This window comes from Thermobia domestica, chromosome 16 (assembly GCF_964235325.1).
Source record: "Thermobia domestica chromosome 16, izTheDome1.hap1.1, whole genome shotgun sequence".
In the NCBI taxonomy this organism is placed as follows: Eukaryota; Metazoa; Arthropoda; class Insecta; order Zygentoma; family Lepismatidae; genus Thermobia; species Thermobia domestica.
This window is the reverse complement of record NC_137469.1, coordinates 10593692-10616311: the sequence shown is the minus strand read 5'-3', so window position 1 is coordinate 10616311 and position 22620 is coordinate 10593692. Positions and strand designations below refer to the sequence as shown.

General features: G+C 39.5%; 1 protein-coding gene across 1 annotated transcript in view; it reads left to right on the top strand.

The window, feature by feature from the left end:
- The first annotated feature begins 2119 nt into the window (after positions 1-2119).
- The window catches only part of LOC145672410 (cytochrome P450 4C1-like), a 123145-nt gene continuing 102644 nt past the window's right edge, over positions 2120-22620 (top strand). Inside the window, exons 1-5 of the mRNA XM_081741564.1 lie at positions 2120-2302; positions 5236-5342; positions 9377-9470; positions 11101-11286; positions 13234-13303. Of these exons, the coding sequence (XP_081597690.1) occupies positions 2269-2302; positions 5236-5342; positions 9377-9470; positions 11101-11286; positions 13234-13303 (491 nt within the window). The 5' untranslated portion in view covers positions 2120-2268. The remainder of the gene's footprint in view (positions 2303-5235; positions 5343-9376; positions 9471-11100; positions 11287-13233; positions 13304-22620) is intronic.

Sequence of the window (22620 nt, the reverse complement as noted above, 5' to 3'; positions counted from 1 at the left end):
AGGAGGGGAGAATTGCCCCCCAAGAGTTTGAGAAATACATATACTTTAAACGATTGTCTACTAATATACTAGTACAAAACTTGAAAGTCTCATGTCGGTGGTGCTTTTACCCCCGTTACGCGAAGTCTGAAATGACGCCCCTGGCCGGACTCTGGGGAATTAATCGCAGTTCTTTCAAAATTATTCTTTTTGTTAAATAAAACTTGGAATGAATCCAAACATTGAAGTGTGTGTGCACACAAATGGAGTGGAAGGTACTAGAAACAATTCAATATTTATGATTGGTGTTACTTTGATTATGGTGGTCGAGCCAGGAAGTTTTAAAACTTTCCGGGTTGGGTTCGCGCCAAATACCTTCACAATTTTCTGGTCCCGGCTTAGGTTGGGCCAAGGTACATTCCGGCTAGATTGGGCTTGGCCCGAAATATTTGGCCCAAGCAGGTCTCTATTGTGTGGAGCTTTTTCTTAAGTCCTGTATCCACAAAGCCGTCAATGAACGGACATTTAAAATTATGTAATCCATAAATTTAACTTGATTTTGACGTAAAAACAAAATAGCTCAATTTCATAGTAATGTTAATTTCCTAACTCATAATATGTTAGCCAAATGACATTTGAATTTATTTTTGTTTCTCAGCTTAATGTCTCTCGATTATGCTCCAAGGCTAAGGAACATAGTGATGATAACTTAGAAAATGAGAAAACCCAAACACACAGTGTTTGTCCACTACCCTTGGCACGAGCTGGAACCGAGCCAGAAATCCCACGCACCAAAGGAGAGAACACTACCACTAGACCACCACGTTCTCCGGTGCGCATATTCAGTTCTTTTTCAAAGTTTATAGACGGTTTTACTTTTCTGAATGCAAGCTAGAAGAGAGCAGTAAAACGAATATATAACTCTGAATCATTGGTATGAAAAAAAAACGAACAATAGAAAAGAGAGTACTGCTGAAGCTCTGTGTTTTTGCTAGTGATCCAAATCTGGAAAGTAAGTTCGGACCTTATATCTCAGAGCTGATTATGACACTTTGTTTAAACACGGAGTAAAATGGCGAAGTGAATACACTCTATTTGTCGTCAATTCTACGTCCAGTTTCTAGTATTGTCCTTTGTAGTCCATAGCATTGTGTTCATGAGAACGTAACAGACACATAAAAGAAAACATTGGGCCTACGAGAAGGCATTCATAATTGAGCTTTAATTGTATATGAAATCGATTGATTGATTGATTTTGAGTTTTACGTCCCGTTCAGCAGCGAGGCTATATGAGACGTGGACCTACTGATTAACGTGGAATCCGAACCACATGAGCTCCCGCCGGGAATCGAACCCGGGTCTCACACGCCAAAGGCGCGTACGCTAACCGCTTAGCCACGGAGGAGCTCTGTATATGAAATCGAAATGAAGAGTTCTGTCATATATATGTGTGTGTGTGTCAACAATATTCATCTCTGGAATTTTGTCCTATATTTTTAAACACATTTTATAATTTTGTTACTAACATAGTACTAATATTTATACAAGGTGTTTCAAAACAACACCGACAACGTTTGGGAGGTGATTCCTCACACCAATATAAGACAAAAAGTAGACCAACCTGGGTGCATAAATGCTTCCTTTCGGAGTTATAGGCTGCCGAAAACATGAAAAAATGAACTTGTTGCTTGAATACTATGGGACCTATCGTAGTCGGGACAAGACTTCATTTACGAACTAATATGTGCCCTGTCCAAAAATCCATGTTTCAGAATCCTAAGGTACTCACGCAACAATTTTTATAGAGGTAGTTGGTGAGTACTTCAAATTATTTGCCCATAGCCAAACTGCCTCTACAAAAATTGTTGCTGAAGTACTTGCTCCTAAGTGAAGTCTTGACTCGACTATGATAGGTCCCATAGTATTGAAGCTATGGATCTTTAAAGTTCATTTTTTTATGTTTTCGGCAGCCTATAACTCCGAAAGGAAACATTTATGCACCCAGGTTGGTCTATACTTTTTGTCTTATATTGGTGTGAGGAATCACCTGCCAAAAGTTGTCTGTGTTGTTTTGAAACACCATGCATAATACTTCTAAGGATTAATTAATTATTTTTTTTTTTTAATGTTACAGATATGGACATTAACCTTGATTTAGAGTTGTTAATATTTGGTTGCATTGCATCGCTTGCGCTTTTGCTCTGTTTCCTGAAACGATTTCTCAATTACTGGAAGTTCACAAGGGACCTTCACAAGTTACCTACTCCGCAAGCGCCTCCTGTTCTTGGTATGCTACTCGAGGCTTGTTTCTTAGATCCAGCAGGTAGGCAACCGAAAATGTTTGTTATTATGTCATAAGTTCCTCCATTTGTCAATATTTACATTTGCAATTCTTCCATTTCCGCAATATTTTCTTTCTCACCGTTGTATTATTGTTTTTTTTTTTTTTTTTTTTTTTTTTTTAATGAATGAAAGAACTAAAGTTTTTCCAGCCTTCGAACAAAGTAGATGTAAACGAAGCGAAATGAATTACTCCGCGGCTCACACGTGCTTCGGTAGCGAGAGACGTGAACAGCAAGATCTTTTGCTAGTTTACTGTCGTCGCGTAATTTCCAGACTATAAGGCTACAGTTTGTTGGTAAATAATTAACGGACTGACACTGACTACTGCTATGTTGGAGGTATGTATTTTCCTAAATCCTTATATAAACAAGATTGTCTCTATTCCTGTTGTCTTCTTTTGTGTTTTATAACAGGAGAAGAAAATGGATTATTGTCACACATCGTTGCCGTGAAACTCTGCATTCTACAATAATTTTAAATGTGTGGGGAAGGCGCATGAACGCATATGCATGCGCAGTAAATACTATATGTCCAGATACGGGTGAGGTTGAAATAAAGTTACATCTGTTGTTAAATATTATATATATTGCGCTTATTATCACAAAATTTAGGATAAATTCAGATATTTTTATTTGAAATTATTATTTTAGTAGGGATTATATTGCGGTAGGATGCTATTGCACTGTGGCCCACTACACGGAGAAAAATCCGTTCTCCGGACAGCGGTATATTGTACAAATATACGGTATCCTCTTGCTTACTACAGAAATCAGTACGGAACATACGTTATCCGTATGATACATAGGCACTGTCGTTAGATGTTACATCTTGCCGTTGCAGGATGCCTAACATCTAACAGTTTTCCGTATATCACATGCATATACTTATGTTATCTTCGTCAGCTATATGTTATATACGTCCATTTTTATGTGAGATCCTGACCGCCTACATTGTTTCATACGGAAAGTACGTATAGATGGAACACTTATACAGAAAGTATTATAAAACATGTGTTTTAAGTTATACATCTGCTGTACGTTAAGTCCAAAAACTACAGGAATCACGCATGTAGCCTATCTTTTTAAGTACGCCACCTACATTTTTTTTCTCAGTGTATCAATCACTGGCCATCAACAAACTGGTAGTCAGGTGGGTTTGTTTACATCTACTTTTTTCTAAGGCTGGAAAGAGAATAGTGATAGAGTTTTGTATTCTTCTCACCTTTCAAGGAGTCGATTTCACGTCAAAACGCCCCGGATAAAAGGATGAGAACAAGAAATGCCCTAGCCAATAGGGGCTTGCAACAAAATGGCCCAAGTAAACAGGACCCGAGTAAAAACTGTCCTACACACACACACACAAAGTCATTAAAGCAGGCATGGAATTGAAGTTACTGTACAGTTATTCCACACCGGATTTCCGGAATGTCTATGACGACCTGCGAAAAGGAAAAACAGCTCTTTTTGCCAACACAGGAAAGCTGGAGAGCACAAACTATACAATTATTCTCTTCGGATTTCCTGAACGTGAGTGGGCAAGATTTTATCTTCGATCAAATCCAGAAATCCTCAAAGGAATAACTGTACAGTTATTTCTCCCTAAATTTCCGGAACTTGTGTCCTGTGTGGCGATCTTTAAGTTCAAATCCGTAACATAAACCAATATTACGCAATTTTATCGAAAAGGATATATTATTGTCGTAATTAACTTTTCTTCTTCTGATTTCTATACTAAATTTATATAACACTTCTAGTCTTAATAGCTTCCACATAATTTTCACGGAGACATCAACAAAGAGACAAAACGAGAAAAAGATGTAAATAAATTATCAAGTGGTTTTCGTTTCACAGCCTGAAACTAGGGTAGACTCCTAAACTTTACGAATTCAATACTCTAACTTCAAGTAGCACATCTATAACTACTGGTTGCAATGGATGAATAAGATCTAAGATAGAACCTGTTCCTCGGATGGTGAATCCATATCTGAAAGCCATTACTCGCTATGCTTTACTGTCTAAGTCCTATGGTGATAAAAGATTGAAACCGGAATACGTTAATTTGAACCACTTCCGGTTTGGATAGATGCTTAAGGAAGTAGTTAGAACCTATTCGTGGCAAGTTGAATCGACTGCAAGAATCGATCGATCGATATATCTAACAGTTTTTGCCTTATGGAAAACAGTATTAAAACCGGAAGCAGTAGTAAATTTCAACCACTTCTGGCTTTGGTGGAGTGTTGCGAGTTGTGACAATATGTTGTCTTGACGCTTACAGAAAATCACTTGTCGCTAGCTATCACCATGTTCTATGGCGATTTGTTTTGAAACCAGAAACGGCTAATTTGAACCACTTCTAGTTTGAACAGAGAATTGAGGGAAAAGGTGCAACCTGTTCTTGGAAACCTGGAACTTTTCCATCATTCATTTCCTTTAGTCATGCGTCTCCTGTAACCTAACATGCATAATCATGAGACGTTAAACTCAAAGATTTCAACTTATTTCATTTCCCAAAATGTCACATATAGTGAACTCGTATTCATCTATACATATAACATATTTTCATATGAAGCTTTTTGGATAAATTTGAATGACCTATTCAATTTTGTACCAACGAGAAATGCCATTTTATCTAGCTCAGAATTTTATACCATTTTGTACTACTCCAATAAACGAAGGAAAAGAGTATTTAGTTTTGTACCAACCAGAAAAAAAGAAGTGAAGAATGAATAAGCTTCATATGAAGCTTTCATATGTGAACACCCTGTATATTTTAAATGTATTAGTAATGTAATAATTGTGAGATTTATTATTTCTCTAATTGTTATTAAGAAATATTCGTTGGTTTTCATATTAAAAATTCATTCTTGTCTGTTACAATCCTCTCCAACGTAGAACATGTTTTTGCTCATTCCAGGATTGTTTAAGATCGTACAATATTATTGCAAAAAGTTTGAGAACCTTATTCACGCATGGGCCTTGAATATCCATTTTGTAGGAGTTCTTCACCCGAATGGACTTGAGGTATGTATTCAACTTTAAATCTTAATTGCGGTTGCAAAAATGTACATGTTGTATGTAAAAATTAGTCTTTCTTTTATCACAAGTGGTTCTAGAAGGTAGAAACTGGGGGGGGGGGGGGGCACCAGAACCCAGACTGTGATAGGTATATCATGAGTTTACTATAAACTTTCAAAAATATATAAATAATAGCTTCAGTTTTATTCACTCAAGAAACTGGAGAACCTAGCCTCACGGTCCCGTTCTGGAAGTAGAACCGCCACTGCCTATTGTACCCGTCTGAAATATGAGTTTTAAGAGTAAAAACTGACACAGCCTTTGACAGATCACTAAACTACACTCTACACTACTTCTTTGTTTGTTTGTTTGTTTGTTTTTTGCGTAAAATAATTTGTTATACAGTGAAGTCCCAATTATCCACGGAATTGGATGGCAAGGGCACAGCTTATAGCGAAAATCGTGGATAACCCTATTGGTCGTGTGCACCAACAAAATTCAACCGTTGAACGAGGGTCATAACCAATCTCGGTGAAAATGTCTGTTGCACCAACAACGTTCAAGGTTAAGTCTCGGTCAAATGGTGGATAAACTTGGTTTTAGGTTGAACGGCCGAAATTGGGGGTTTCGTTGATCCAAGTCAGTCTGTTTACATTCAATTGTATCTTTGTATTTTTCCACTAATGAAATTACATTTCTCGTATTCGGAAACATTTTTTGTTCGTGGTTTCATTATTTTTTCCATCACAATTATGATCACTGAAATTAGACAACTCACATCTCTATGCAAACAATCTCGAAAGTCGAAAAGACCGACACGTGGTATGCTTTCTTCATTTGTTAGTTTCTAAACGAAGGTTGGAGACAAAAGATGACAACCAATCAGAGTCGATTTTACAAATTGACCGAAGTTTACTTAAACGAGATGTACTGAACTTCGACTTTCAATGGTGCAACAAAAGTCCTGGAACCACGTTTAAACTTAAAAGTTTAATGTTGAACGCATTTGAGTGAACGCTCGTTTAAACTTCGTTGGTGCACACTGCTGTATAAAAGAATAAACACGCGAAACCCTAAACTTAAGTACTGATAAAGGAACACTAACCACGACTGATCACTATGGACGTTTGCTGACAACTGACACCATTTTGGCAGGCCGAAAGAATACGTAGAGTGGAAAGATTAGTGAACTTGACAGATAGCCGTGTACACCAACGAAGTTTAAACGAGCGTTCACTCAAACGCATTCAACATTCAACTTTCAAGTTTAAACGTATTTCCAGGACTTTTGTTGCACCATTGAAAGTCGAAGTTCAGTACCTCGTTTAAGTAAACTTCGGTCAATTTGTAAAATCGAGTCTGATTGGCTGTCGTCTTTTGTCTCTAATCTTCGTTTAAAAAAGTAACAAATGAAGAAAGCATACCGCGTGCCAGTCTTTTCGACTTTCGAGATTGTGTGCATAGAGTTGTGAGTATTCTAATTTCAGTGTTCGTAATTGTGATGGAAAAATAATGAAATCACGAACAAAAAATTTGTCTGAACATAAGAAATGTATTGTAATTTCATTAGTAGAAAAAATATAATGACATTATTGAATGTAAACAGACTGACTTGGATCAACGAAGTTCAAACCCCCAAATTCGGCCGTTCAAGCTAAAACCAAGTTTATCCACCATTTGACCGAGACTTAACCCTGAACGTTGTTGGTGCAACAGACATTTTCACCGAGTTTGGTTATGACCCTCGTTCAAGAGTTGAACTTCATTGGTGCACACGGCCAAGAGTGGATCGATACACTAGCCTGCTCGGGTTGTTAAGGTCAGTGATCAGAGAATGTGAAAGCCATGATCACACAGAAAAGAGCAAGAGCCTTCCATTTAGCCACAAATTTCGAGAAGTCCTATAGGATTACGATGCACAATAATCATGTAAGTAATTTTCGACCTTCGTGCTGCAGGGTCTCCGGTTGTTGGCTTGGGTTACTTATTTATTTTTTAGTTTCGTAATTAACCTTTCAGTGGTCACCTGCGGACTCACTCCGCAGTGAACAATGAATGAAATTTATTACCACGCAAATGATTCTTCCCAATTCCCGTTTTTCATACTTTACAACAATCGGCTTCTGTTTACCAGAGTAGAGTTGCACCTGGAAGTGTGCACTATTATTAGAAATATTGATTTTCACAATGCAATTTATTTTTATGTTTTAGACCATATAGTACCTAGTTCCATGCGGAGTGTCAATCCACAGCGACTATTTGTGAAAAATAAATGAGCGCCACTGCAGCACAGTTATTTATTTATTTGCGGCACTCGTGGATAACCCATACAGCGGATCATCCATTCGTAGATAATCAGGGCTTTACTGTATATGATACTGGTTTTTCTTTTATATTGAACGTTCGGATACAATACCAGGGAACTTCTGAAAATTAATTACGAAAAAATGAGTTCAGTTTCGCAGTTGTGCAACTATATTAGACTTCCAAAATACGCGAATTCAATGTTGAAAGACATTTAAAACGTCCGACTGCAACAAGGGATAATGAGACAAAATCTGTTAAAGAGTAAACTTCTACCATTTCCGGTTTTAGTACGAGTGGTCATGGTATCGTTTCTTGAAAGGGTGAGCCGTTTTCAAAGGAAAAAAATACTTGTTATTATTAAACTTTTCGTTCTGCGGCTATTACTGTTCACTGTAGTCGTGAAACCGGAATCAATTGATATATACCACTTCCGGTTTCAATAGATGGTTAGTGGACGAAATGGAATATATTCTTGGGTCACTGAATCGATTTCGATAAACCACTTCTCGATATCTCTTACCGTTTTTCCTCTATGTAAATCCATATAAACCGAAAGTGCTATTAAATTTCAACCACTTCTGGTTTTAGTCAAGTGTTACGAGTGGTTATGATATATTTTCTTGAGACACTGAACTGATTCCAAAAACGACGCCTGTCGCTATGTATTACCGTTTTGCTTCTATGTCGATTAACATTGAAGTAGGAAAGGCTGATTTCCACTACTGCCGGTTCTAGTAGACTAATTCAAATGTTATTAATATGTTTTCCTTGAAGCTTTGAATCCATTCCTACAAAGAAATACATTTGTCGCTACCTATGGTATACCGTTTCTTGTTCTATGGTAACGCTGAAACCTAAAATGGGATCAGGGCGGTTCAGTGGTAGAGCGTTCAACTCTGGTGCATAGAGTTCTTAGTTCGATCCCAGCTTGAGCCAAGTGAATTTTGTAGTGGGTTTTCTGGGGGTTCTCCCGTTTCCTCCCACTTTCTTCATTCCATTATTTCATTCATTTGTCCTCGTCACCGTCTACTTTAGCCTAACCGGCATAACCTTGAGACGTAAAACTTAAAGATTATTTAAAGAAACCGGAAATGGTTAATTTTAACCATTTTCGGTTTGATTAGAGGTTTAACAGAGGAGATGAAACATTTTTGGGAGCCTGAATCGATTGTGAAAAAGCGCTTCTCGATATATCGTGCCGTTTTTGCTCTGAAACTGTCTACAGACATACGCACGGATATAATAAACTTACTTCCGTTGAATAATACTTCCGACACATACATAGAATAGTTTGAAAGTCTGAAGGGCACATAAATGCATCATCTTGGAGTTATATAGTCCACCATATGTTGGTCGGAACGATAAAAATGGAAGGTTATAAAGGGACAACGAAACGTTACATCTGCTTTATATCATGTATAGTTGTCACTTTAATCACTTAGAAGCATTTTGAAAGCACGTAGCTCAGTGGCAAAGCGATCACTCGTACTGACAGGTTTCTGGTTGAACTCCGAGCCATGCCTGTTTTTGATACACATCGTATCTATACATGCTGTTGAGGGTTTCACAATGTGATTCCACTCTTCCACCATCCTTCCACATTTTCATTTCCCGATTCTTTCACAATCTTTCACCTATCCTGAAAGTCACACCATAGAATGTTAAAGATTTCATTTCATTTTAGTTGAAAATATTGAAAACAAGTTCTAATGCATGTTATGTGTGTTTTACAGGCAGTATTGGGTAGTTCAAAGCATATCAACAAGAGCAAGTATTATATGATTGGTCTAAGAGACTGGTTAGGCAACGGACTGCTCACGAGTGGAGGTTAGTACTTCAATTAAATACAGCTTTAGTATGGTTAGTACTTCAATTAAAACATAATTACTGCTCCACCCTACTGATACCTACAATCTAATGAAGGTACAGTTACAGAATAGGTCCACTTAACTATTCTACAATATGATGACAATGAATATAGTAACATTTTGTATTTTTTGACCTATTACATATACGAGGACAGTTTTTTTAAAGATCTGGTAAGCCACCAGAGGAGAACCACGTGAGATTCCAAAAGACAGACTCTGGTATTCAATCACTGTGAAGTAGTGAGCGTGGCATCACTCTGGTGTTCTGTCTTTGTGGAGTAGTGAGCGTGAAACGTATCGAGTGTTCAATCATTGTGAAGTGGTAAGCGTGAAACCATCTGGTGTTCAATCATTGTGGAGCAGTGAGCGTGGAAACACTCTGGTGTTCAATCATTGTGGAGTAGTGAGCAAAAAACCGTATCGAGAGATCAATCATTGTGGAGTAGTAAGCGTAAAACCGTGTCGAGCGTTCAATCATTGTAGAGTAGTGAGCTTGAAACTGTATCGAGTGGTCAACCATTGTGGATTAGTGCGTGAAACCATTCTGGCGTTCAATTATTGTGAAGCAGTGAGCGTGAAACCACTCTGGTGTTCAAATCATTGTGGAGTAGTGAGCGTGAAACCATATTGAGTACAATCGAAACTCCCACTAAGAGTGAATTACATATGGCATGAACATAAAATTAGGCTGATTGTGATCAACTACGCCACATGCTTCCGACTTTTTTCAACAACTGAAGGTTATGTGCCCCAATCTCCTGCGTACGGACTACACCGTGATTCTGAACATATAAGGGAGGAATACAATAAGATAAATGACTTCATTACTATTCATACATGAAGAAGATTCTTGTAAATGGCTCCGGTAGTCTAGAGTTTGAACTCCAACTGTCACCATTTTCTGTTATAATCAGGTGTGGTAACTGGGTAAGATGTGCAGTATTTGTGCGCGAAAACTTAGACAAAAATCATTGGATTCATATGTGTTCTAGATTCATCATACACAACAGCCATTAAACATGTCCAACAATTGCTCAGCGACGAAGGCCTAGAGTTTGGACATTTTACAGTGCATGACTACAAGTATTTGCTTAATGTACGTAATTCAGAGTTTGGAGGAGAAATGTATAGAGAAAGAGGACCAATGGAAGCATTTGATAAGTGTGAGGAAAAATTTGATGAACTTGCCAAATCCAAATTTGAATGAAATTTGAGAAACAGTCCAGATGTAGAAAGTTGCAAGTTGAACTGAACTCGCTTTTCGTACGCTTACAAGAGATGCTCCAGTGATTTTTGTTAATGTTGAAAAATCTTGAGCTCCAAGCGACAGAATCTTACGTTCGAGAACAATCAAATGCAAGTTTCTTGAAAAGCAGTAATCTACTCTTTTTTTGTAACTAAGGTTATTTTTTGCTATTGTTAAATAAAGAATATTCATGGCACTGTTAAGTAAAATCTGTTTTGTCAGCATTTATTTTGCACCTCTGCGAATATATTATCAGACCATTTTCTCACTTTTTCCGACCACAACTTTGCACCTTAAAATCCAGTTCTTTTACTGATAACATTTCTCACTTTCTTTTATACAGGAGACAAATGGCGAAATCATAGGAAGTTGCTTACGCCTGGATTCCATTTTAAGATTCTTGAGCAATTTATCCCAATTTTTTACGAGAATAGCCACATATTTATCAGAAAACTCAGGAGAGAAATTGGGTCGCCGAAGTTCGATGTTTTACCTTACACTGGCCTTTTTGCTCTGGATGTCATATGTGGTACGTAAAGTTTAATCTTGTCAACTTAGAGAGAAACTTTAAGTATACAACTAGGAATAGTTGTCGAGTACTTAAACTTACTTAACCTACACTGAAATTTGTCTCCATACATTGCAGAAGGGGAAGAACAGGAGAAGATAAGAAAGATATAGGTTAGTAATACGAATTAATACTAAAGGACAGAGTAATATGTTAGTAATTAGTTTGTGTTAGATTAGATTGTACGTTAACATTGTAGTCAGCATTTTGTAACAGTTAGGACCTGCCTACAATTGTGAAAACCCTAATTTCGTTATAAGATTGACCAGGATTCTTTGGGACAAGATTGAATCTCATGAAACAAAGCAAAAGGAAGGGAATCTAGTTGTGCAAGATTGGCTTGAAACTGCATTTTGTGTAAGGAAACTCGGCTATTTCTAATTCGAGATTTTAAATCATAAAAAAAGTTTCGTGCTTCATATGACTTATCTCAGTTAACAATGTTTGTTTTATATTAACAAAAGTACTTATTCATTGTTGATTTCGAGATGCAGAAATTGAAAATGACGTTGTTTTCATGCTATATCGGGTACCATGGAAACTGTGGTTGATTAAAAGACATTTATACAACTAGGAAGACAGCGACCTAGTAATGATATTGCTGATTTCACCTAAAATTGAGAAGGAATTTGTTTTTCTACAATAAAATATTTTAAAAGTAATGAGTTGTTAAGGGAGAACGTCTAAATTGAATCTGTGCTAGAAACTATTATAACCTCTTAATCACAAGTGAGTATCTCAATATTCATGGGCATACTATCCTAAGATCAGCGTTCGGCTTATGCATCAGAATCGAAACCAAACATAAACACAATGTTACTCTAGACCTCTTTATTATTCTCATCTTCCATATTGCACAATCTGGTTACTGCTAGTAATCTGCTCCAATTAATCCACATATCATCACATTAACATCATTAGTGTCTACCACCAAAGAGAACATCCAAAATATTCCTTGAATCCCACTCCATCTTGATCCGCTTCGAATCTAAATTTATTTATTTGCACAGCATCTAACCTTCTTCTTGCTCGCCTCAACCATGGGTTGGTGGGCAACGTGGAAATTTTAAAAACTCTCTCTCCCTTGGACAACTGTTTTATACTTTGATAAGATCTATTCTTCGTAACTGCATCTAGATATTCTATCCTTGGTCTTCCTCTTCCTGGTTTTCCTTCTGTCTTTCCCTCTATCAACACCGTGATCCAATCGGAGTGCCGAATAAGATGACCAAGCAAGCTGTTTCTTCTTTTTCCTATTATCTTCATGATCTGTCGTCCTTCATTAGCTTCTTTTAGTACGTCTTCATTCCTTTTGCTTTCGGTCCATGATATGCGCAGCATTGTGCGCCAACACCACATTTCAAATGCTTCCAGCTTGGATATTTCAGCTTTTCTCAATGTCCACGTCTCTGATCCGTAAAGCGTCAGCTCCATACCAGTCTTAATAAATCGTTTTCGAAATATCTAACCTAGCAAAACATAATCAAAATATAGGTATGTTCCATTATTCCTTCATATTACGAGTCCGTAGCCTTATATAGCCTCATTCCCAACAGAATTCATACTCAAAACCTTGAAAGATCTAAAACTTTTTACTTTTGTTAGCTTAGCAAATGCAAGTTAGTTCTTAATGCCAGTTGGTTGGGCTGGGATTTAACATCCCTTAAACATCGAGACAATATGAAACTGAGCCTACAGCTTCATGTGGGATGCCAATACATCTGCTCTCACAGAGAATCAAACCCGGGACACCCGTGCTGAAGGAGAGTATGTTCACCATATAGTTATGAGGAAGCTCTGTTTATTGATATATATTTACTATCTGCAAATCCGAGAAATAAAACCACAGTTGTTAGCGTGTACATTTCATAGCTTTGCGAATTGACTGTTTTTTTTCTTGTTTTACAGAAACTACAATGGGTGTAAATATTAATGCTCAAGTTAATGACGACTCTGAATACATCGATGCTATCACCAGGTAACGTTACTTTTTTGCTTTACAAGAAACAGCTCTTCTATAAACTGTTGATCGTAAGAGTTCATTTGAGCAACTTCCACTCGAAATACAATTTTGTCTTCCACAACTAGTTGTAATTTCGTGCATTGTTAACTCTATAATCAGTAGCGAAGCTTTTCATGACACCTCAAAACATACTTTTTTTTTTTAGAGGGACTTGTTTCCTTTATGCTCTGCGCATTCTTTGTTTCCTCCGTGCTAATTTCAAAACAAGTTCCCCGGAGATAACACAGTCGAGTAATGTCTTGTTTTGTACTGCAAGTCATGGAGAGTCAGTGACATGTTGGAATGCAATCTGGGATGGCAAGATTGTTGTCCATTGCTGGAAGATTTCGAACTTTTTAGTGCATTTCTTGGGGTTCAACACTGTAACAATTTGTGATGATGGTTTGGCCTCGATGGAGAGACACCTCATGGATCTATCCCATCATAGACTGCCCTACAAAAAACGACCTTCTGCCGATGAAGGGGTGGTTTACGAATCGTCCTGGGCGTTGATTACGATTCAACCACTGTCATGACTATGTACGATTGTCGTAACAGACACATTTTTCATCAGTAATGACAATTCGATGCAGGAAATATACATGGTCATTATTATTACATATATATTGAGAGAACTGCTCACCTTCAGATGATGATCCTTGTTGACCAATGTCAACTCATGTGATACCCAGAAGTCCTATTTTTTCACCAGTGGCCAAATGAAAATCTTAAATACAAATTTTTCACCTAAACTGAATTGTAATCCCTGAACATGAATGCGATGTCTGCATTTGAAACATCGGATCAATACCTTCACGTGGCTGATAACATGAGCAGACTTACTAAAATAACTAACATTCGATTTCTGGTTTTTCAATTATGCACAAAGTTCTAAATCAATTTATTCGGTATAGTAAAAACATAATAAACACTGGTTTTAGACTTTTGATTTCTGAATTATGCAAAGCCAAAGTTCTATATTGTATAGTTCTTCTGATGTAGGTAGAAGGTAGAACAATTACACACGGGAAACGTTTTCTCCCAATATCAATTTTATTTCAAAACTTTAAGGTAAAACATGGTGCAATTTCACCAAAATACGTATAAAAGTTCTCTAATGATTAAGATAAGTAAGTGTCCAAAGACCAGATGGCCTCTTGAAGGACTAAAGTTCCGCCGCAAGCGGAGCGAGGTGGATTAAAATTCTTAATGCTCCGCTGCAAGTAAAGAGAGGTTAGAGTACCGCGGAGAACCCAGCAAACTAAGCGGAAAAAGGAGAACCACAAAGCCCCTCATGAATGCTGGGTGGTTTTGCAGTAAGGATCTCTTAAAGCTCCACTGCAAGCTATGAGAAAGGTTAAGTTCCCAACAGAGCTCCGCTGCAAGCTATGTGGAAACGAAGCCTCAAAACTCCAAAGGAAGTTCGAAAGCTATGAGAAGGGTTAAGTTCCCAACAGAGCTCCGCTGCAAGCTATGTGGAAAGGAAGCCTCAAAACTCGAAAAGAAGTTCGAAAGCTATGAGAAAGGTTAAGTTCCCAACAGAGCTCCGCTGCAAACTATGTGGAAATGAAGCCTCAAAACTCCAAAGGAAGTTCAAAAGCTATGAAAAAGGTTAAGTTTCCAACAGAGCTCCGCTGCAAGCTATGTGGAAAGAAAGCCTCAAAACTCCAAAGGAAGTTCGAAAGCTATGAGAAAGGTTAAGTTTCCAACAGAGCTCCGCTGCAAGCTATTTGGAAAGGAAGCCTCAAAACTCCAAAGGAAGTTCGAAAGCTATGAGAAAGGTTAAGTTCCCAACAGAGCTCCGCTGCAAACTATGTGGAAATGAAGCCTCAAAACTCCAAAGGAAGTTCGAAAGCTATGAGAAAGGTTAAGTTCCCAACAGAGCTCTGCTGCAAGCTATGTAGAAAGGAAGCCTCAAAACTCCAAAGGAAGTTCGAAAGCTATGAGAAAGGTTAAGTTTCCAACAGAGCTCCGCTGCAAGCTATGTGGAAAGAAAGCCTCAAAACTCCAAAGGAAGTTCGAAAGCTATGAGAAAGGTTAAGTTTCCAACAGAGCTCCGCTGCAAGCTATTTGCAAAGGAAGCCTCAAAACTCCAAAGGAAGTTCGAAAGCTATGAGAAAGGTTAAGTTTCCAACAGAGCTCCGCTGCAAACTATGTGGAAATGAAGCCTCAAAACTCCAAAGGAAGTTCAAAAGCTATGAAAAAGGTTAAGTTTCCAACAGAGCTCCGCTGCAAGCTATGTGGAAAGAAAGCCTCAAAACTCCAAAGGAAGTTCGAAAGCTATGAGAAAGGTTAAGTTTCCAACAGAGCTCCGCTGCAAGCTATTTGGAAAGGAAGCCTCAAAACTCCAAAGGAAGTTCGAAAGCTATGAGAAAGGTTAAGTTCCCAACAGAGCTCCGCTGCAAACTATGTGGAAATGAAGCCTCAAAACTCCAAAGGAAGTTCGAAAGCTATGAGAAAGGTTAAGTTCCCAACAGAGCTCTGCTGCAAGCTATGTAGAAAGGAAGCCTCAAAACTCCAAAGGAAGTTCGAAAGCTATGAGAAAGGTTAAGTTTCCAACAGAGCTCCGCTGCAAGCTATGTGGAAAGAAAGCCTCAAAACTCCAAAGGAAGTTCGAAAGCTATGAGAAAGGTTAAGTTTCCAACAGAGCTCCGCTGCAAGCTATGTGGAAAGAAAGCCTCAAAACTCCAAAGGAAGTTCGAAAGCTATGAGAAAGGTTAAGTTTCCAACAGAGCTCCGCTGCAAGCTATTTGCAAAGGAAGCCTCAAAACTCCAAAGGAAGTTCGAAAGCTATGAGAAAGGTTAAGTTCCCAACAGAGCTCTGCTGCAAGCTATGTAGAAAGGAAGCCTCAAAACTCCAAAGGAAGTTCGAAAGCTATGAGAAAGGTTAAGTTTCCAACAGAGCTCCGCTGCAAGCTATTTGGAAAGGAAGCCTCAAAACTGCAAAGGAAGTTCGAAAGCTATGAGAAAGGTTAAGTTCCCAACAGAGCTCCGCTGCAAACTATGTGGAAATGAAGCCTCAAAACTCCAAAGGAAGTTCAAAAGCTATGAAAAAGGTTAAGTTTCCAACAGAGCTCCGCTGCAAGCTATGTGGAAAGAAAGCCTCAAAACTCCAAAGGAAGTTCGAAAGCTATGAGAAAGGTTAAGTTCCCAACAGAGCTCCGCTACAAGCTATGTGGAAACGAAGCCTCAAAACTACAAAGGAAGTTCGAAAGCTATGAGAAAGGTTAAGTTCCCAACAGAGCTCCGCTGCAAACTATGTGGAAATGAAGCCTCAAAACTCCAAAGGAAGTTCAAAAGCTATGAAAAAGGTTAAGTTTCCAACAGAGCTCCGCTGCAAGCTATGTGGAAAGAAAGCCTCAAAACTCCAAAGGAAGTTCGAAAGCTATGAGAAAGGTTAAGTTCCCAACAGAGCTCCGCTACAAGCTATGTGGAAACGAAGCCTCAAAACTACAAAGGAAGTTCGAAAGCTATGAGAAAGGTTAAGTTCCCAACAGAGCTCCGCTGCAAGCTATGTGGTAAGAAGCCTCAAAACTACAAAGGAAGTTCGAAAGCTATGAGAAGGGTTAAGTTCCCAACAGAGCTCCGCTGCAAGCTATGTGGAAAGGAAGCCTCAAAACTCCAAAGGAAGTTCGAAAGGTATTAGAAAGGTTAAGTTCCCAACAGAGCTCCGCTACAAGCTATGTGGAAACGAAGCCTCAAAACTCCAAAGGAAGTTCGAAACTATGAGAAAGGTTAAGTTCCCAACAGAGCTCCGCTGCAAGCTATGTGGTAAGAAGCCTCAAAACTACAAAGGAAGTTCGAAAGCTATGAGAAGGGTTAAGTTCCCAACAGAGCTCCGCTGCAAGCTATGTGGAAAGGAAGCCTCAAAACTCCAAAGGAAGTTCGAAAGGTATGAGAAAGGTTAAGTTCCCAACAGAGCTCCGCTGCAAACTCTGTGGAAAGGAAGCCTCAAAACTCCAAAGGAAGTTCGAAAGCTATGAGAAAGGTTAAGTTCCCAACAGAGCTCCGCTGCAAGCTATGTGGAAACGAAGCCTCAAAACTCCAAAGGAAGTTCAAAAGCTATGAGAAAGGTTAAGTTTCCAACAGAGCTCCGCTGCAAGCTATGTGGAAACGAAGCCTCAAAACTCCAAAAGAAGTTCGAAAGCTATGAGAAAGGTTAAGTTCCCAACAGAGCTCCGCAGCAAACTCTGTGGAAAGGAAGCGTCAAAACTCCAAAGGAAGTGCAAAAGCTATGAAAAAGGTTAAGTTTCCAACAGAGCTCTGCTGCAAGCTATGTAGAAAGGAAGCCTCAAAACTCCAAAGGAAGTTCGAAAGCTATGAGAAGGGTTAAGTTCCCAACAGAGCTCCGCTGCAAGCTATGTGGTAAGAAGCCTCAAAACTACAAAGGAAGTTCGAAAGCTATGAGAAGGGTTAAGTTCCCAACAGAGCTCCGCTGCAAGCTATGTGGAAAGGAAGCCTCAAAACTCCAAAGGAAGTTCGAAAGGTATGAGAAAGGTTAAGTTCCCAACAGAGCTCCGCTGCAAACTCTGTGGAAAGGAAGCCTCAAAACTCCAAAGGAAGTTCGAAAGCTATGAGAAAGGTTAAGTTCCCAACAGAGCTCCGCTGCAAGCTATGTGGAAAGAAAGCCTCAAAACTCCAAAGGAAGTTCGAAAGCTATGAGAAAGGTTAAGTTCCCAACAGAGCTCCGCTGCATATTCTGTGGAAAGGAAGCGTCAAAACTCCAAAGGAAGTTCAAAAGCTATGAAAAAGGTTAAGTTTCCAACAGAGCTCCGCTGCAAGCTATTTGCAAAGGAAGCCTCAAAACTCCAAAGGAAGTTCGAAAGCTATGAGAAAGGTTAAGTTTCCAACAGAGCTCTGCTGCAAGCTATGTAGAAAGGAAGCCTCAAAACTCCAAAGGAAGTTCGAAAGCTATGAGAAGGGTTAAGTTCCCAACAGAGCTCCGCTGCAAGCTATGAGGAAACGAAGCCTCAAAACTCGAAAAGAAGTTCGAAAGCTATGAGAAAGGTTAAGTTCCCAACAGAGCTCCGCTGCAAGCTATGTGGAAAGGAAGTTTCAAAACTCCAAAGGAAGTTCGAAAGCTTTGAGAAAAGTTAAGTTCACAACAGAGCTCCGCTGCAAACTATGTGGAAATGAAGCCTCAAACTCCAAAGGAAGTTCGAAAGCTATGAGAATGGTTGAGTTTCCAACAGAGCTTCGCTGCAAGCTATGTGGAACGGAAGCCTCAAAACTCCAAAGGAAGTTCAAAAGCTATGAAAAGGGTTAAGTTTCCAACAGAGCTCCGCTGCAAGCTATTTGCAAAGGAAGCCTCAAAACTCCAAAGGAAGTTCGAAAGCTATGAGAAAGGTTAAGTTCCCAACAGAGCTCCGCTGCAAACTATGTGGAAATGAAGCCTCAAACTCCAAAGGAAGTTCGAAAGCTATGAGAATGGTTGAGTTTCCAACAGAGCTTCGCTGCAAGCTATGTGGAAAGGAAGCCTCAAAACTCCAAAGGAAGTTCGAAAGCTATGATAAAGGTTAAGTTTCCAACAGAGCTTCGCTGCAAGCTATGTGGAAAGGAAGCCTCAAAACTCCAAAGGAAGTTCGAAAGCTATGAAAAAGGTTAAGTTTCCAACAGAGCTCCGCTGCAAGCTATTTGCAAAGGAAGCCTCAAAACTCCAAAGGAAGTTCGAAAGCTATGAGAAAGGTTAAGTTCCCAACAGAGCTCTGCTGCAAGCTATGTAGAAAGGAAGCCTCAAAACTCCAAAGGAAGTTCGAAAGCTATGAAAAAGGTTAAGTTTCCAACAGAGCTCCGCTGCAAGCTATTTGCAAAGGAAGCCTCAAAACTCCAAAGGAAGTTCGAAAGCTATGAGAAAGGTTAAGTTCCCAACAGAGCTCTGCTGCAAGCTATGTAGAAAGGAAGCCTCAAAACTCCAAAGGAAGTTCGAAAGCTATGAGAAAGGTTAAGTTTCCAACAGAGCTCCGCTGCAAGCTATTTGGAAAGGAAGCCTCAAAACTCCAAAGGAAGTTCGAAAGCTATGAGAAAGGTTAAGTTCCCAACAGAGCTCCGCTGCAAACTATGTGGAAATGAAGCCTCAAAACTCCAAAGGAAGTTCGAAAGCTATGAAAAAGGTTAAGTTTCCAACAGAGCTCCGCTGCAAGCTATGTGGAAAGGAAGCCTCAAACTCCAAAGGAAGTTCGAAAGCTATGATAAAGGTTAAGTTTCCAACAGAGCTTCGCTGCAAGCTATGTGGAAATGAAGCCTCAAACTCCAAAGGAAGTTCGAAAGCTATGATAAAGGTTAAGTTTCCAACAGAGCTCCGCTGCAAGCTATGTGGAAAGGAAGCCTCAAACTCCAAAGGAAGTTCGAAAGCTATGATAAAGGTTAAGTTTCCAACAGAGCTCCGCTGCAAGCTATGTGGAAAGGAAGCCTCAAAACTCCAAAGGAAGTTCGAAAGCTATGATAAAGGTTAAGTTTCCAACAGAGCTCCGCTGCAAGCTATGTGGAAAGGAAGCCTCAAACTCCAAAGGAAGTTCGAAAGCTATGATAAAGGTTAAGTTTTCAACAGAGCTTCGCTGCAAGCTATGTGGAAAGGAAGCCTCAAAACTCCAAAGGAAGTTCGAAAGCTATGAGAAAGGTTAAGTTCCCAACAGAGCTCTGCTGCAAGCTATGTAGAAAGGAAGCCTCAAAACTCCAAAGGAAGTGCAAAAGCTATGAAAAAGGTTAAGTTTCCAACAGAGCTCCGCTGCAAGCTATTTGGAAAGGAAGCCTCAAAACTCCAAAGGAAGTTCGAAAGCTATGAGAAAGGTTAAGTTCCCAACAGAGCTCCGCTGCAAACTATGTGGAAATGAAGCCTCAAAACTCCAAAGGAAGTTCAAAAGCTATGAAAAAGGTTAAGTTTCCAACAGAGCTCCGCTGCAAGCTATGTGGAAAGGAAGCCTCAAACTCCAAAGGAAGTTCGAAAGCTATGATAAAGGTTAAGTTTCCAACAGAGCTTCGCTGCAAGCTATGTGGAAATGAAGCCTCAAACTCCAAAGGAAGTTCGAAAGCTATGATAAAGGTTAAGTTTCCAACAGAGCTTCGCTCCAAGCTATGTGGAAATGAAGCCTCAAACTCCAAAGGAAGTTCGAAAGCTATGATAAAGGTTAAGTTTCCAACAGAGCTCCGCTGCAAGCTATGTGGAAAGGAAGCCTCAAACTCCAAAGGAAGTTCGAAAGCTATGATAAAGGTTAAGTTTCCAACAGAGCTCCGCTGCAAGCTATGTGGAAAGGAAGCCTCAAAACTCCAAAGGAAGTTCGAAAGCTATGATAAAGGTTAAGTTTCCAACAGAGCTCCGCTGCAAGCTATGTGGAAAGGAAGCCTCAAACTCCAAAGGAAGTTCGAAAGCTATGATAAAGGTTAAGTTTCCAACAGAGCTTCGCTGCAAGCTATGTGGAAAGGAAGCCTCAAAACTCCAAAGGAAGTTCGAAAGCTATGAGAAAGGTTAAGTTCCCAACAGAGCTCTGCTGCAAGCTATGTAGAAAGGAAGCCTCAAAACTCCAAAGGAAGTGCAAAAGCTATGAAAAAGGTTAAGTTTCCAACAGAGCTCCGCTGCAAGCTATTTGGAAAGGAAGCCTCAAAACTCCAAAGGAAGTTCGAAAGCTATGAGAAAGGTTAAGTTCCCAACAGAGCTCCGCTGCAAACTATGTGGAAATGAAGCCTCAAAACTCCAAAGGAAGTTCGAAAGCTATGAAAAAGGTTAAGTTTCCAACAGAGCTCCGCTGCAAGCTATGTGGAAAGGAAGCCTCAAACTCCAAAGGAAGTTCGAAAGCTATGATAAAGGTTAAGTTTCCAACAGAGCTTCGCTGCAAGCTATGTGGAAATGAAGCCTCAAACTCCAAAGGAAGTTCGAAAGCTATGATAAAGGTTAAGTTTCCAACAGAGCTTCGCTCCAAGCTATGTGGAAAGGAAGCCTCAAAACTCCAAAGGAAGTTCGAAAGCTATGAAAAAGGTTAAGTTTCCAACAGAGCTCCGCTGCAAGCTATTTGCAAAGGAAGCCTCAAAACTCCAAAGGAAGTTCGAAAGCTATGAGAAAGGTTAAGTTCCCAACAGAGCTCTGCTGCAAGCTATGTAGAAAGGAAGCCTCAAAACTCCAAAGGAAGTTCGAAAGCTATGAGAAAGGTTAAGTTTCCAACAGAGCTCCGCTGCAAGCTATGTAGAGAGGAAGCCTCAAAACTCCAAAGGAAGTTCGAAAGCTATGAGAAAGGTTAAGTTCCCAACAGAGCTCCGCTGCAAACTATGTGGAAAGGAAACCTCAAAACTCCAAAGGTAGTTCGAAAGCTTTGAGAAAGATTAAGTTCACAACAGAGCTCCGCTGCAAGGTATGTGAAAAGAAAGCCTCAAAACTCCAAAGGAAGTTCGAAAGCTATGAGAAAGGTTAAGTTCACAACAGAGCTCCGCTGCAAGGTATGTGGAAAGAAAGCCTCAAAACTCCAAAGGAAGTTCGAAAGCTATGAGAAAGGTTAAGTTCCCAACAGAGCTCCGCTACAAGCTATGTGGAAACGAAGCCTCAAAACTCCAAAGAAAGTTATGAGAAAGGTTAAGTTCTCAACAGAGCTCCGCTGCAAGCTATGTGGAAAGAAAGCCTCAAAACTCCAAAGGAAGTTCGAAAGCTATGAGAAAGGTTAAGTTCCCAACAGAGCTCCGCTGCATATTCTGTGGAAAGGAAGCGTCAAAACTCCAAAGGAAGTTCAAAAGCTATGAAAAAGGTTAAGTTTCCAACAGAGCTCCGCTGCAAGCTATTTGCAAAGGAAGCCTCAAAACTCCAAAGGAAGTTCGAAAGCTATGAGAAAGGTTAAGTTTCCAACAGAGCTCTGCTGCAAGCTATGTAGAAAGGAAGCCTCAAAACTCCAAAGGAAGTTCGAAAGCTATGAGAAGGGTTAAGTTCCCAACAGAGCTCCGCTGCAAGCTATGTGGAAAGGAAGTTTCAAAACTCCAAAGGAAGTTCGAAAGCTATGAAAAGGGTTAAGTTTCCAACAGAGCTTCGCTGCAAGCTATGTGGAACGGAAGCCTCAAAACTCCAAAGGAAGTTCAAAAGCTATGAAAAGGGTTAAGTTTCCAACAGAGCTCCGCTGCAAGCTATTTGCAAAGGAAGCCTCAAAACTCCAAAGGAAGTTCGAAAGCTATGAGAAAGGTTAAGTTCCCAACAGAGCTCCGCTGCAAACTATGTGGAAATGAAGCCTCAAACTCCAAAGGAAGTTCGAAAGCTATGAGAATGGTTGAGTTTCCAACAGAGCTTCGCTGCAAGCTATGTGGAAAGGAAGCCTCAAAACTCC